This window comes from Trachurus japonicus, chromosome 15, assembly GCF_045865225.1.
Source record: "Trachurus japonicus isolate A0001 chromosome 15, Traja_1.0".
Taxonomy (NCBI): domain Eukaryota; kingdom Metazoa; phylum Chordata; class Actinopteri; order Carangiformes; family Carangidae; genus Trachurus; species Trachurus japonicus.
Genome location: NC_140921.1, coordinates 22246759 through 22261466, shown reverse-complemented (window position 1 = coordinate 22261466; position 14708 = coordinate 22246759). Strand labels below are relative to the sequence as shown.

Genomic DNA, 14708 nt, shown 5'->3' with positions numbered 1-14708 from the left:
CATACCCCAGTGTCTCAGTTTAGATTCTCTATGTGCCATCTAAGGAGTTCCCATCCCTAACTTCAGGATGTGCTGAGCATTAGCACAGCATTGAAGTAGACAAAGAGGAGTACAGCCTTGTCTGTTTTGCTGCATCATTGCTGCAGTCTTCCTTTCTATCTTTTATTCTAGTCGTGCTTTCGGTACTATGGTTATACACACGGCGGTACCTTTTTAATTTTATATTTATGATTTGTGTGTGTGTCATTCAGACAGCCAGCTGCTGTGCCATCTTTCATTTAATGCACAGAGATGTGTTTCCCTTCTGGAATAGTATTTTACTGGCCAGGCTTCACACACTGTGGTATTTGCAGCAGCTTTAATTAGCTCTCAGCATAATAGCAATTTCACAGCTTGGTGACAACACTGTGATGACAGCTTTCAGTCTGGGTGATGGCAGCAAAGCTGTGGACAGGTAGAGACAGGGATCAGTGTGGAGAAGCTGCACCAGCAGTTATTTTCTCAGGGTTGCTGCTGAGGCCAGCTCATTTCAACAGGCTTGACAGGCATTACTCACAATTTGCCCACTGTGGGACCCCCTGCCTGCCACCACATCAGATAGGGGGTTGTTTTGGAGCCACAGATCACCTTTTCTATTAACCCAGGCTCTGATTGTTTTCACTGTCTTATGGCGCAGGAGAGAGAGCAGCCAGCAACGCTGCAGCTCACGAAGAGCAGGATAGCTATATGCCATCCTGGCAATATTCCCACCAGCACCTGCTGCGGAGCCAAAGCCAGCCTATCATGCTAATTTGGCTGGCAATACAACTCCGAGGACAGTGTGTCCTTGCTGCTCCTTCTTCTTTATGGACTCTCTGCCTAGAGAGAGTAAACAAGCCAGCTGGAACAGTGTGCCAGCGTGCATGCCCACTACCGAAGAACTGCACTTGCACTTTTCCCCCTCACTCCTTCACTTTCCCCTCTCCCTCCCTTTTAATTATCTTAATTATGGAATCTGCTGCCAGTGGCTGAAATGAATTGCTCAGCTCTCCGTCCTGCCAGTGGCCATTAAGGGCGACCCAGTTCTCTCCAGCCGCGATGGCGTAATGCTTAGGCAGGGAGAAAGCGGAAGAGATTCCAACGCTGTCATCAAAATATGCCATATTAATGCGCTCAAGCATCGCAAGATCAATCTGGTCGGGAAACTCAGGTGCAGTAAAGGGAAGCGCTGGAAGGCATCAAATGGTTGGCAGGAGACGAGAGAGAGCCACTGTGTTTATAACTACTTTAGAAATAAAAGTGGGATATTTCCGTTGTGAGTTAAGTAGCTTTAAAAGTGCCGAATAGATCCTGCTTGCTTTGGGTTCTTTCCTCAACAAGTCAAGGCTGCAGACCTTTAGCATGAGCAGTGAATGTACTCAGGTGTACAGCTAACACTGGCTGGATTGTATACAACTTGTGGCGAGCACTTATGGGTAACAGCCTCCTGGTGGCCCGGCTGAACAAACAGCTTAATAAAGTCTGTCTTATGTTCAAACCCCAAACCCCCCAAATAACCATGGATCCTCAGAATTATTTTAGAAAGCTGCTGCTCTTTTTACCCTCGATATGTAGGCTAATGTAAACATTGTAGTCAGATGTAACAGTTCGGTCTCACCGCGCTGGTTTCCTCCGCAGGCTTATGAAAATGTATCCGTGGAGGTGCTTGGAATAACTGTCCACCGTGACTGGAGATGGCTTGGCACCTGGGTCCAGCTGCAGCACAGCCGTCCTTTACTTTCGGTGACAGAAGCTCTCTGCACTACAAGGGCGATGTGTTTTTTACTTGCCTTGTAGCGTCAATGAACATCATAATATATTTATCAATCCACTGCTGACACGGCCAGAGGGGGAAGTGTTCTTGAACCAAGCACTATTTTCACAATGACCAGTGACTCAGCACTGTTTTAATGCCATTTTCACAGCTTTATTACCCAACTCCGCAAGATGTGTCAAAATCACTATTTATAAAATGTGATTATAAATGTCACTCCGCCCAAGAGACGAGACGGCACGTTGGCTGACCCTTGCACCACTTTTCTTTTTAGAAATAAGCAATACTGTTTCTTGGGATAATTCATCAGATGTATAAAGTGCAATGCTTCAACGGCTCAAACTTAACACTTACTGTTCAATTATATTTATTTTTGAAGACAATCTTTGAACTTCTAAACAGTTGATGCAAATAGCTCCACATTTCACACTTGGCCGAGTCCTAAGGTCCTGAGGTTTATGCTCGACTAAATTAAAAACAGGTTTCACCAGACAAGCTACTCTTTATAGACAGATTAGCTGCTACTAAATATTTACACCCACTAACTATCCACTATGAGTGTTGTGTATCTGAAACAACTGACGAAGCTAACATTCGCTGTGACCAGAAGACCAGTTAGGTTAGTGTAACTAGACTTTTCCCACTCACTCTAAACTCTATGAATGCTGTTTTTTCTGCAGCATACATGCGTCGCTCTGTACGCCACACAAAAAAAACAAAATGATAGCATATTTAGAAGAAAGAGATGATATTCTTTTCCTCTAAAACTGTGATTTTTAGGCCTCAAATCATTCCTGTAAATTTCTAAATTTTCGTAAATAAGGCTAACAAGCTTATGGCTGAAGACACTTGTTGTGTCACCTCCGAGGAGCATTTAATTAAATACTTACATGAAGCCGTTAAATCCCTGGTAACAAACTGCTCATCCAGTAGTAGTATTTTTAAACCGTGTGGCACCCGGTCCTAGAAATGATCATTTTTGCTTCTAATTGTTTATCAAGGACTAATTGTGTAAAAGATAAGTATTGTAGTGGTGTATCTGCCTCTGTTATCACTATGAACTCCGTATGCGAATGGAAAATTGACCGTAACTAAGGACCTCTGTGCTTTGTGGTTGGTCGTCTCTTCTGTGAAATACCCAAAAGTGTTCAAACTTTGGCAGAGCATTTTGTGTATGTAGGACATCACAGATTACAGCCAGAAGGTATTTCAGAAAATAGGTTTTCAGGGCCTGAAAAGCCAGACTGCTGTGTGCTGTGGACCTTGCAGAGTTTACACAGTTTCACTGCATCACATCCAGACCCAGTGTTCTGTGCTTAGTCCCTTCGGTAGCATCCCCACCCCGCTCTCCTCCCACTCACTGCTGGGCTGGTTATTAATAGGATGTGGATGGGTCTGTCTGAGTGAGGAAATCAGGTTGCCTTCCTGTAAATATTGCATGATTTCCCTGGAGTCAGCCTGGAAAGCTGGAGCGGGGTCCTTTTTTGGGGCCCTGCTCCTGACACCAGACAAGGGAAGTGAATGCTCCGAAGGCAGGCTTGGACTTCAGATTAATCCTTATTACATGCTTGTCAAGAAGCAGCCCAGTTATTTTTAATCTAGGTGGAACTGACCTGAGAGCCGCCTCCCTCTCTGTCAATACAACACAAGGTGTGCACCATACCTCACATGTCTCGGTCTCAGGCTAAAGAAGAAACTGTACTTTGACTTGACTGCATTGTTGTCATTTTTCCTATGGGACTGGAAAGCTATGTGATCACATGATGTTTACTCAGCGTGCGCTTCCTTGTGTCTCCAGCTCTCTCACTGTTATTGTAATACAGGTAGTCCAGCCTGTAGACAGCAAAGGAAAGTGTCTGGTTATTCTAGTGTCATGTGACCTGTCAGCTTGACCGTTTCCATAAAGATGAGTACACCTTAGGAGCAGTCCTTATAGATGAATAATGTGTTGAGTTTATATGAGTTTCTTGTTCCAGTGGTTTTAGCAGCAGGAGTCTCATGACCCCTGCTGTACAAACACTCACTGTTCATTAGCTGAGTGTCACACTACCTTACACTTTACAGCCTTACTGTCCCCTCATAAGCAGTCCTCTACAAACTATTGGAATATGGGCAGCATATGGGAGTGGTGAGACGTTCAGTGACACAATGTTTCTCTGTCACTCTAATTCCCGTGTTGTGCTCTGTTGTTCCACATGATTATATTTGACAAATTGGAGAGAATAAAACACAAGATAACAAGTATTTCTGAAGGGACAAGAGTTTGCCACCTCGGAAACAGGCAATTCTGGCATCAATGCACATTTAATAACCACTTAACCAAAGCTGGAACAATTTGTCAACCATCAGAAAATAACCAGCTATTGAAGCAAATAGGCCAAAACTCTTGTTTTCTCCCAAATTATTTGTTATCTATTATAGTAGTAGATTATCTTTGGGTTTTGGACAAATGATTAATCAGAAAAACAATCAGCGGACTAATCAATTATGGAAATGAGTTGGTTGCAGGCCTGTGTTTTATACCGAAGTTATTTCTGATGAATGTAACTTTAAGATCAACAAAAAATCTAATTTGTGCCGTTTCCTCCATCAGGTCCCGTGGTCTACGTGCTGGACCTGGCAGACCGGCTCATCTCTAAGGCCGGACCCTTTGCAGCTGCCGGTATCATGGTGGGCTCCATCTACTGGACCGCTGTCACCTACGGAGCCGTCACCGTCATGCAGGTCAGACCCATGAACCCTCCTGAGAGGTTTCACTTCACTTCACTATCAAAGTCTGGTCTCTGTGGCTTAAACATCATCCTCAAAAGTAGTTTTGTAACTCATGCATGTATTTCTGTGTTGAGTTTTTGTTTCCGTGTGCATGTCGTTAGATGAAGCGCGCTCCTTTCTGTCCAGCATTTCTAGGACCTTGGTTTTTCAGAATAGTGCCAGCAAATCAGTGAAGGTCAGAGGTAGTCTTAGTGTTGTTTTAGATATTTTAAAATGGTTTCTAGTATTAAATGAGAAATGACACTACCCAAATACGGTATATACTATTTGTTTTATGACGTAGAGTTACAAAAAACAAGGTTCTAGTAATATGGTCCTGAAACTGCAGCCTCCTCCTGCTTCTTGTATCCTGTCTCATCATCTCCTACTGGCTCAGGATGTTGTCCTTCTTGTTTGATGGGACAACATTCCCAGAAGTCCAGAAATATTAAACTGTGACTTAACTGACCAAGATGAAGAGAGCAGGTCTCAGTATAGGGGACTGGAGTAGGAGCTGAGCTGCAGAGAATGAGAAGGTTTTACTAATAACTGAGCTGCAGTCATGTGTAAATGCCACGTAGAGCACAGTGTAAGTCCTGTAGCTGTACCTCTGACTGGAACCAGCTGCTCATTGATTTTCATAGTGTTTGTTGCACCTGATCCAACCGGGTCAATAACAGCCTCCAAACCATCGCCCCCAGATAAATGATGCTCTGTGGAGCTGCAGGGATGAGCCCAAAAAGACACAACCCTCATGTTTAAAGAGCCTTTTTTGTTTTTTCATTCTTTTTTTTTTTATTTATCATTTTTTGTCTACAAGATCAGCAGCATCAGATCCAATGTTGTGTCCCAGTTAATCTCTTCTCTCTTTTCTAGTGCAGCTCCAAATGTACTGATCCAATTTGCTCTCATTACCATGCACAACCTGATTAACATAATTTCTCATCTGCACCTGTCCTCCTGCCACCTTGATATTTTACCATCAGCCCAGTCGTCCTCACTGCTGTCTGTCGCCTCATCAGATCATATTCTAGGAATCTGTGAGATATTTGACCCTCAGTGGTTTGATTCTTTTTTCAGCCATGAGAAATATGGCAAAGACTGTACTGTTCATTTCTTCATCTAGTCCCATTGTGACTTGTGTGGCCCCTCGGTCTGGACTCTCTCTGCTCTGACTCATCTGCAGCAGCTCAGTTATGAAAGAGAAGTGGTCAATGACCTCACATCACTCCCGCTTTGGCTTCTAGTGCACTTCAGGATTGACTATAAGATTCTTTTAATCACTTGCAACGGCACTACTTGGATTAGCTGCTCCCCCCTGCCTACGCTTCCTAGTTACTAAACCTTTAACACCGCTGAGTGGCCACACAGGTCATCCAGCCCAAACCTGTTGGCCGCCCCGTGTGCCAAACACAACCAGACCCTCATTAGATCAGCTGAGTCTGCTTCTGGAAACATCTGAACACACACTTCTGCTTGAAGCAGGTGTGTCATTTCAAAGGTCGCTCTGGGTGATGACCGGCTGCTGTCTGGTGTCTGTCTCCTGTGTGTGTTGTGGTTTTTTTTTTTTTTAATTTATAATGTTTCTCTCTTGTACGCACTTGAACCTGTGCTGTATAAATAAAGTTTTCCTCAGCCACTTGTCTGCTGTAGTTTTCCATCCCCACTGTGCTCTGTGCTGGCAGGTGGTGGGCCATAAGGAGGGCTTGGACGTCATGGAGCGGGCTGACCCCCTCTTCCTGCTCATCGGCCTGCCCACCATCCCCGTCATGCTCATCCTCGGCAAGATGATCCGCTGGGAGGACTACGTCCTGCGTCTGTGGAGGAAGTACTCCAACAAGCTGCAGATCCTCAACAGCATCCTCCCAGGTCAGCACACACACTCACACTGTCTAATAAAACTGTACAACAATACTGGTATCACAAATAATGTGTCTCTCTGACTCTGCAACTCCTACACAACTTAAGTGCCTCTTTAGCTGATCGGAGTGTTGTGTGTTGCGATGGTTATAAGCCATTTTATTTACATATGAACAAATGAATATGTGGAGGGAAAATTAAATTTAGTATTGATTTAATACTAGAAATCAAATCATAAGTCAAATATCTTGACATTAACAAGTCAAAAAAAGAATAATTAATATCATCGTCCATCAGTTCACCCTGGTACTGGAGGCTCTGCTGACATACAAGAGTAACGGTCGTGCAGAAGTTCTGTGACAAGTGTTGGGCATGATAAAAAGTAATACGTTATAGTTACTAGTTACTTTCCTCAAAAAGTAACTGACATATTAGTTACATTTATAATGTAGTAATTCAAATTACTTGGAACCAACCCTTTAAGCATAGCAGCCCTAAGCTCCTGTTTATCTGGAACTAACCAACTCTGCACACACAGGCAGGCTCCACGACGTATCTGTGCGGAGGAATACTGAGTGAGTTGGTTAGTTCCAGATAAACGGCTTTTTTCCAACTAGTTGTTGGACTGAACAGAATGTGTATGTAACGTACACTTCAATGGGTGTATTATTTTGTGACGGGACGTCTTGAGTCAAGTAATGGCGCATTTTGTTGTCAGTAACGTTAACGGCGTTATAACGGAGGAAACTATAACTTTTTTTGACTACTCGTTACTGAAAAAAAGTAAGGCCATTACTCCCATCACTGTGTGTGACCGATGAACTGATGTGAGAACACTCAGGACTAAACCCATGTGTGTGTCCTGTGTCTCTACAGGGATCGGCTGCCCAGTTCCCCGGATCCCGGCTGAGGCCAGCCCCCTGGCCGACCACGTGTCAGCCACGCGGATCCTCTGTGGCGCCCTGGTCTTTCCCACCATCGCCACCATCGTGGGGAAGCTGATGTTCAGCAGTGTCAACTCCAACCTGCAGAGGACCATCCTGGTGGGTTCACAGACACCAACCAGCAGCTACAAAAGAAACAAACCTCAGAGACTTTGAGTGGAACCGTCTCCTCTGTTTGAACCAAGCTAGTGTCAGTGAATGAAATGACTCCTCTGTGGTAGCCGTGGCCCCGCCCCCTCACTCACTGCTGCTCAGGACAGGTGTAACCGGAGTGTGTCAGGTGACCCAGGCCGAACACTGTGTCCTCACACACTGAGCTCTGAGTGACGGACAGGCAGCTGCTGGCTGAGTGGACGCTGTCTCAGCTTGACGACTGTTTTAGAAAGAAAAGTGTGAAGCGTCATTCATCATTCAAAGGTTGTGGATGTCATCAGAGTATGACGGTTCTTTAATAATCCTGTTCACACAACACCAGACTGTGTTTAGAAGGTTTTTTAAAACATGTGAGCTTCTGTCCAGGTCTGACTGACCCCAGGTCTCTGCCTGTGAGCCACAGCCAGTCAGAGAGCTGGTGTCAGTCAGACCTGGACTGAAGCTCACATTCAGCACAAAGATTCACAGGGACTGAAGCGTGAACTGACTAAAGTTTAGTGGTCAGTGGTCAAAGGTCACAGTGACCTCAAAAAACTCACTAATTCACACAGTGATTATGACAGATGACCTCCAGTGTCTGTCGAGGTTAAAATGCTTGAGGTCACATTTTGTATCCAGAGGTCGGCTTCACTGTGACGTCATAATGTTCAGCCAACAGGACAGGAGACGTCCAGCAGCTGCTGCTTGTAACTTATTTCACCGCTGAAGTCAAACAGCCGTCTAAAATTTCGAGGTCACAGTTGGACAGGAGGTATAAGGAAGGATCTCCTGTCTGTTTATGGGATGTCAGCGTGGAAATGAGGAAGGATCTCTCTGAAGCAGTGAGCCGAGGAAAAATCTTTCAAGTGTCTTTTAACGCTCTTTCTCTCTCTCTCCCACAGGGCGGCATCGCATTCGTGGCCATCAAGGGAGCGTTTAAGGTGTACTTCAAACAGCAGCAGTACCTGAGGCAAGCCCACCGCAAGATCCTCAACTTCCCCGAGCAGGAGGAAGCCTGAGGAGGCACAGACCCACACACACACACAACCACACACACCCCCTTCCCTCCGCTGACGGGGTGAGGGTGGGGAGGAGGAGATGAACATGCCATTTAACCCCACCACCTCTTCCGAACAGGAAGTGCTGGTGAAACAGACTTAGGATCAGTATCTACCTACTCCTCACCCCTCTCACCCCCCCTCCCCCCTCTGGAGCTGACATTCAATGCAACGACCCCCCCACACACACCGCCGCCACCCTCACCACGCATTGTTTTTAATCCTCTGGCGCTTTGTTTGGGTGAAGACGGGACAGACTCATGGACAGACTGGTGGACACAGACCGGAGCATGTTTGCAGTCACACTCACATTAACACACACCTCAGAACTTGCGCGGGGTGGATGTGTCACCGTCACATTACTAATACTTGCTGTAAACTTAACTGTATTTTAAAGAAGAAAAAAAAAAGTGCAGGGCATGTGTAATTATAAAGTTTTATAATATTAATAAATGATTGTTTTATAATGTTTATTTTGCAGATTTGAGAGGCCCCCTCTGTGGGGCTTTATATTGAATGAGGATCAATGTTTAGTGTATGGAATGTATTAATGATAAATCAATAAAATGTGTTTAACAGTTGTGAGTCATGATGCAGTACATAAACCAGAGGGAAACGTGTCGTGACTGTTGAGGTTTAATCTTAAAGCTACGCTATGAAAAACCAACAAACTGACCACAGATCAGAAGTTAAAGTAGAGGTGTGTGTGTGTGTGTTTTATTTTCTCTCTCACATGCCTTGGCAGTGTTCATGTCTGTAGCTTTATCTCCATTTTTAAACAAGCTCTTTGTGGTGTGTTTAAAAGCTCATCGCCTCATCGCAGCACTGAAGGTTAGTCTGAGCTCCTGCAGCCTGTTGCCATGACACCGTCTCCACCGGCCGTGTGGATGTCGTAGTCCTCTCGGAGCTCGCTGTCGCACTGGGAAACCTTTTTTTTCAAAGCTTCAGTGACTGGCACACGATGTTGGATGTAGCACTTTTTACAGAGGGAAACGATGCTGATGGGACTCGAACTCTTCTGTATTTAAAAACACAATTCCTTTTTTTCTCTCTCTCCTCCCAAACATGTGATGGGACTGTCGTGTTGCCTGAGTGTGACGTGCAGCTCAGCTCTGACTGTTGTCGCTAGTGGAAATTTGAAATGAGTCATTGGAGCAGCTGACATTTTGGCAAGACTCTATGGAAATTAAAGGGTCAGTTCACCGAAATGACATGTCATGTTTTCTCACTTCATCCAAATGAGGTTTCATTTCTGCTTCCACCTCGAAACTAGAGGTGAATGTCACTGAAAACAAAAATGAAAACAGTTTCACCAAACTCATTTGGATTAATTAATTTATTTCAAATATTTAAATGGAAGTTAATCTGCATTAGAGCCAAGAGAAAACCTGTCTTCTTCATATCTCAGTGAACTGACTCTTTAATGTTGCACAACATATTAAATGGGTTGTAAATCATTGAGAGCATATTGTGACTATCAGTGTCATGTGGCAAATATTGCAGTTTGTTTTGCTGTTTTCTGCCCCTCAGGAAACATGAGAACCTGTAGTATGTGACGGACGCGTCGCCGAGCACTTGGAATATTGAACCTGCACATGTCAAACTGTGCCTGCTTTACAGATGTCCTCCTTCCATCTGCAAACCACAGCTTCCCCAGCACATTCACCGCCAAGTCTCCGCTCTGCCACAAGAGACGTTTGAAGTGTGAACTGTGTTGTACAGAAGTTGCTTCTGACTTGGAGTTTAACTGGTACCACTTCTGTGAATAAAGGTATTTTTCCAAAAAAAAATGTGTGTTGAGATTGTACAGAAGGGAAAAAACAAACACCTGGTTCCATTCAGTTTATTAATTAGAAACACACAGGAGACAATGAAAAAAGAAACTCAAACATCAGCACTCTTATTTTCAGCCCATGAAATCACCTAGCCAATCACAGGCCTGTGTTGCCAAAGACATCCAGAAATTAAAAAAAAAAAAGGAAACAAAGCTTCTGATTTTCTAAATGTAAACCCATCACTAGGTACTTCACAAGGTAAACAGTGCATGGCCCATCCAAGCCTGATATGTGATGCTGCCATTTTTTATTTTTTCTCTGAACACTGCATGATTCTGTGGGAGTGAGACCACCTGCTGCTGCTGCTGCTGCTGCTGCTGCTGCTGCTGCTGCTGCTGCTGCTGCTGGTCTTTGGGACTTTGCCTTTAACACAGTAGCAGTTTATGACACGTGGTCTCGTTTGAAAGTGAAATTAAAAGAGAGAACTCGTTTTGATGTGACGTAGTAAAATGCTGGAAAACATTGAAGAAGCTTTAGATGCAGCTAAAATCCTCCAGGTTCTGCCTCACGACTTTTCTAACCTGAAATCTTTACAGCATGAGGAGTGAGCGAGCGATGAGCTAGACCTGAGAGCAGCTGTGGAGGAGGAAAGAGGGGGAACAAAGTCCTAACTCTGAGTTTTGGCAGCTCTACCAGCAGTGTGTGTGTTTTTTTTTTAAAATTTAAATTAGCACCTGAGAGCAGGTCACGCTTACACGGCTCTGACATCACTGTCTGTGCAGAAGAGACGCAGTCGTCTCATTGGTTCAGGAGCCTGGGACCAGTGAGGCTCCGGCTCCTCTGGGCTACGTCTCTGTCTGCTTTACACTGTTCTACACCACTGAAGTTATTGCTTTGAGAGAAGTGCATATATAAATGTATTTTCAGAAAGAAATCCAGTCCGGAGCTTTTCTCTAACCTTCAGACTTGTCACGTCTCCTTGTCGAGGAACAGGCGAGCTGCTCTGTGTTTTTAAATCTACACCTGTAAGAGCCAGTGCACAGTCCAGCTGTTTTAGTGAGAGGGGGGGGGCGGGAGGTTGTCAGATCAGAGCAGGAGCAGCTCGGTGCAGATACAAAGTCATGGACCCCCCCCACCACCCCTGGAAAGGCACAAGCTGCAGAACGTCTCACATGCAGACACAAGAGGACGACGACTCCCTGTCGGTCTCTACAGCCGCTGTCACAGAATAAAAATAAAAAAAACTAACATAGAGACCTAAAAAGTGTTTGATCACACTGAGTTACGTGAACAAACAAATGATGTGATGACGCACTGATAAAAGTGGTTTGTGTTTTAATCGTTCACCAATAAAATTTCATGTAAAAGAACCAAAAAAAAACAAACAAAAAAACAGCATGGAGGTTCCCCTGAGATGTCTGAATCACACACTACTGTAAAATGCAATAAAAAATAAAAACTCCTTTTCCATGGGCACGGTCTCTCTGTGATTAGCAATTTAAAAACAGCTCCTCAAAGGGTCCCAACATTTTACCAGTTGTACAAGCAAAAGAAAAATAATTCATAAGCAGCGAGGATTAAAACCATAATTATAAGGCAGATATTCTTCAGAAATGCATAAATTTGAATAAAATGTTGCGTTTGAACCGAGTGCGTCTTTTGCGATTACATTTTTTTTTTTTCCAGGAGAGTTACATGGCAAAACAAAATCAGTCGGACAAATAAAAAGAGGAGAGAGCTTCATGGAGCTACTGTCGTCTCCCTCTACAGCCCACACAGCACATCACAATAAACCCGCTGTCCGTCCTCCAAGCAGCACGTCTGAATAATTCAAATAAAACGCCTCCTAGTGTGAAGCTTCTGCAGAATACTCAACTCATTTAAAGGGATCTGGCCCTCTGCTTTTTTTTTCTTTTTTCCCAGGTTGTTTCTATTTCCTCTACAACAACCTAACACAGTATTGTGATGCGTGTGAGTGTTGCGGTCTCCGTTTTCGGAGACTTTGAACATGAGGTGAGTCTGGTGAGACCTCTATCGTTATCACTGCTATGTCCACGACCACGGCTAACTGTGTTTTTAAATTACACGCATTTTGTTTCCAAGCATCTCTTCTAAGTGGCTCCAGCCTGCCACACGTGTACACGCACACGCACACACATTCACTCGCATCCACATGCACACGCGCACACACTCATGCAGGCTCAGTCAGATTAGAGTCTTCCTGACGGGAGGAGGAGGAGGAGGGTGGGGGGGTGTAGGTGGGAGACCGAGCTGGGTCCCCTGGCGGCCGCTCCCCTCCCCCGACTCCCCCACCCCCCCCCCCCATCCCACTGCTGCTGCTGCTGCTGCTGCTGGTTGAGCGGCCGGACTCGCTCACAGTTTGGCAGCCATGAAGTTGATGTGAGGTTTGGCCAGAGGGAAGAGGGGGAGGCTCCTCTTGAACTCCGTCATGTCCTGGACCAGCGTGGGCTGAGGTGGGAACACACAAGAGTGGGCAGGTGAAGCAGAGTCCACGCTCGTGCTCTAAACCGCAACATGCAATAGTTAAAAAAGAAAAAAGGAAAAAAAGTGATGCATGCACACTGTTTCCATGGTAACTACTCAACACCACCAGGACTTCATAACTTGAGTTTTGCTCTAATCTGCAACAGCTGCTGAAAAACGCTCCTCCTCAATGTTTTGTTCTGTTTTCACTTCTTCTAAACTTCTAGACGCAGCGCTGAAACGTCATTACTGTCTGTGGACTCTCCCACCAGGTGAACTGGCTCCCACTGAGGGTTAAAGGGACAGTTCAACATTTTGGCAAACTGGCCCATTGCCATAATCCCTATAGTTTTAGCAGTAGGTTTGTTACCTTTAATAGTTGGTGCAAGCTGTTTTTAGAACGGCGGAGCAGAGCCGTGAGCTGCTCAGAGCTACGCTACGGAGGCTAATGGGATTTCTTGGTTTCCCTCATCAAACTCATCAAATACACAATCCAACAACTCCAAAATGTTCTGGTGGACAAGTTGTGACCTGCACATTACGAGACAGAGTTGTTTTCGAGGCGAATGCAGAGACTGCTTGCTGAAAAACTGCCCCTGACGGGAATGCGCATCATGAATTTACCTCAAAAACAATTTTGTCCCCTAACGTTACGTTATCTTACAGCGTGGTTAATGTGCAGGTCACAACTTGATGAGTTTGTTGAGGAATTTGATGCGGGAAACCAAGAAATCCCAAGAGCCTCCGTAGCGTAGCTCTGAGCAGCTCGCCGCTCTGCTTGCACCGACAATTAAAGGTAACGAACCTACTGCTATGACTATAGGGATTATGGCAATGGGCCAATTTGCCAAAATGTTGAAATATCCCTTTAAAAATGTTTAGTTTTATACTGAACATATTTCATTATTCATCTCATTACAGCTGGGGACTGTAGTTTTGAACAAACACTCAAATAAGCAGAAAAAGTGAATTTGTTCAGGAGTATTTTCAGCTGCGGATTAACCCACACTTGGTGCTGTGTATCAGCAGTGTGTGTGTCGTTAGCCAAAAAGAAAAGAAAGAGTGTGACTGGCTCAGACTAAGAGGGCCGCTTTAGACACACAGCTAACTGCTCAGTGTCATCATTTAATTGCTGCTTTTACTCTGCTCTTTTGACAAGTCAAATACAGAATCTCTCTAGGCTTTAAAAACCTGTGACATCTTGTACAGAGACGCACGTCAAGTCTCATCAGACGACAAGAAGTGTTTTCTCCAACATAAAGGTCAGTCTGAGAGAGCCCAGCTCCTAAAATTCATCTTTTACTTCTCTGTGACGTCTTGATACAAAAGAAAAGGAGTTCACTGACGTCATGTTACATTTTCCAACAGTCTGGACAGTGAAGTGAACACGTGGCGGCTGTGGGGATGAACGTGATGGTTACCTGTGGCAGGGAGGGGGCAGGAGCCAGGTTGACATCATTCTGAGCCGGGAACTCTCCCACTATTGGACCTGTGAACACACACAGTGTCACTTCACCTGTGTGTCAGCCAGCGAGGTGTATGTGTGTGTGAGTCAGGATACTCACAGGAGTCCATCTCTCTGGACAGGACGTGTACGGACACCTTGTGTCTCTTGGGGGCGTCGACCATCAGCCGGTCCTGCAGAGACACACAGAGACAGACAGGTGGGTGATGAGCAGCGTGACAGGTGATGTTGTTGTTTGGTCGTGACAGGATTGTGCTCTCTGACCAGGATTTAGACTTTTATTCATTATTCTACATCCCACGTGTAGTTTCAGGAGAACAAACAGCTGACGGCTTCAGAAACAGTTTGTGTGATGACTCATCGGTGTGTTCTCACTCCTGCGTTCAGTGTGGCCGTGGCGCCGTGGCCACGTTTTTCTCACTGAGTCAGGGATCAGTGGCGACGGCC

The 14708-nt window shown here is 45.0% G+C and overlaps 2 protein-coding genes across 3 annotated transcripts in view; one reads left to right on the top strand and one right to left on the bottom strand.

The window, feature by feature from the left end:
• The window catches only part of marchf5 (membrane-associated ring finger (C3HC4) 5), a 33431-nt gene extending 24313 nt beyond the window's left edge, over positions 1-9118 (top strand). Inside the window, exons 3-6 of the mRNA XM_085800536.1 lie at positions 4386-4516; positions 6229-6412; positions 7280-7446; positions 8382-9118. Of these exons, the coding sequence (XP_085656662.1) occupies positions 4386-4516; positions 6229-6412; positions 7280-7446; positions 8382-8498 (599 nt within the window). The 3' untranslated portion in view covers positions 8499-9118. The remainder of the gene's footprint in view (positions 1-4385; positions 4517-6228; positions 6413-7279; positions 7447-8381) is intronic.
• A 1246-nt stretch (positions 9119-10364) lies between these two features.
• ide (insulin-degrading enzyme) overlaps positions 10365-14708 on the bottom strand; it is a 30646-nt gene continuing 26302 nt past the window's right edge. For both annotated transcript variants that reach the window (XM_085800524.1, XM_085800525.1), the window contains exons 23-25: positions 14362-14434; positions 14218-14285; positions 10365-12781 (exon numbers count right to left, since the gene is read on the bottom strand). In XM_085800524.1, the coding sequence (XP_085656650.1) occupies positions 12686-12781; positions 14218-14285; positions 14362-14434 (237 nt within the window). In that variant the 3' untranslated portion in view covers positions 10365-12685. The remainder of the gene's footprint in view (positions 12782-14217; positions 14286-14361; positions 14435-14708) is intronic.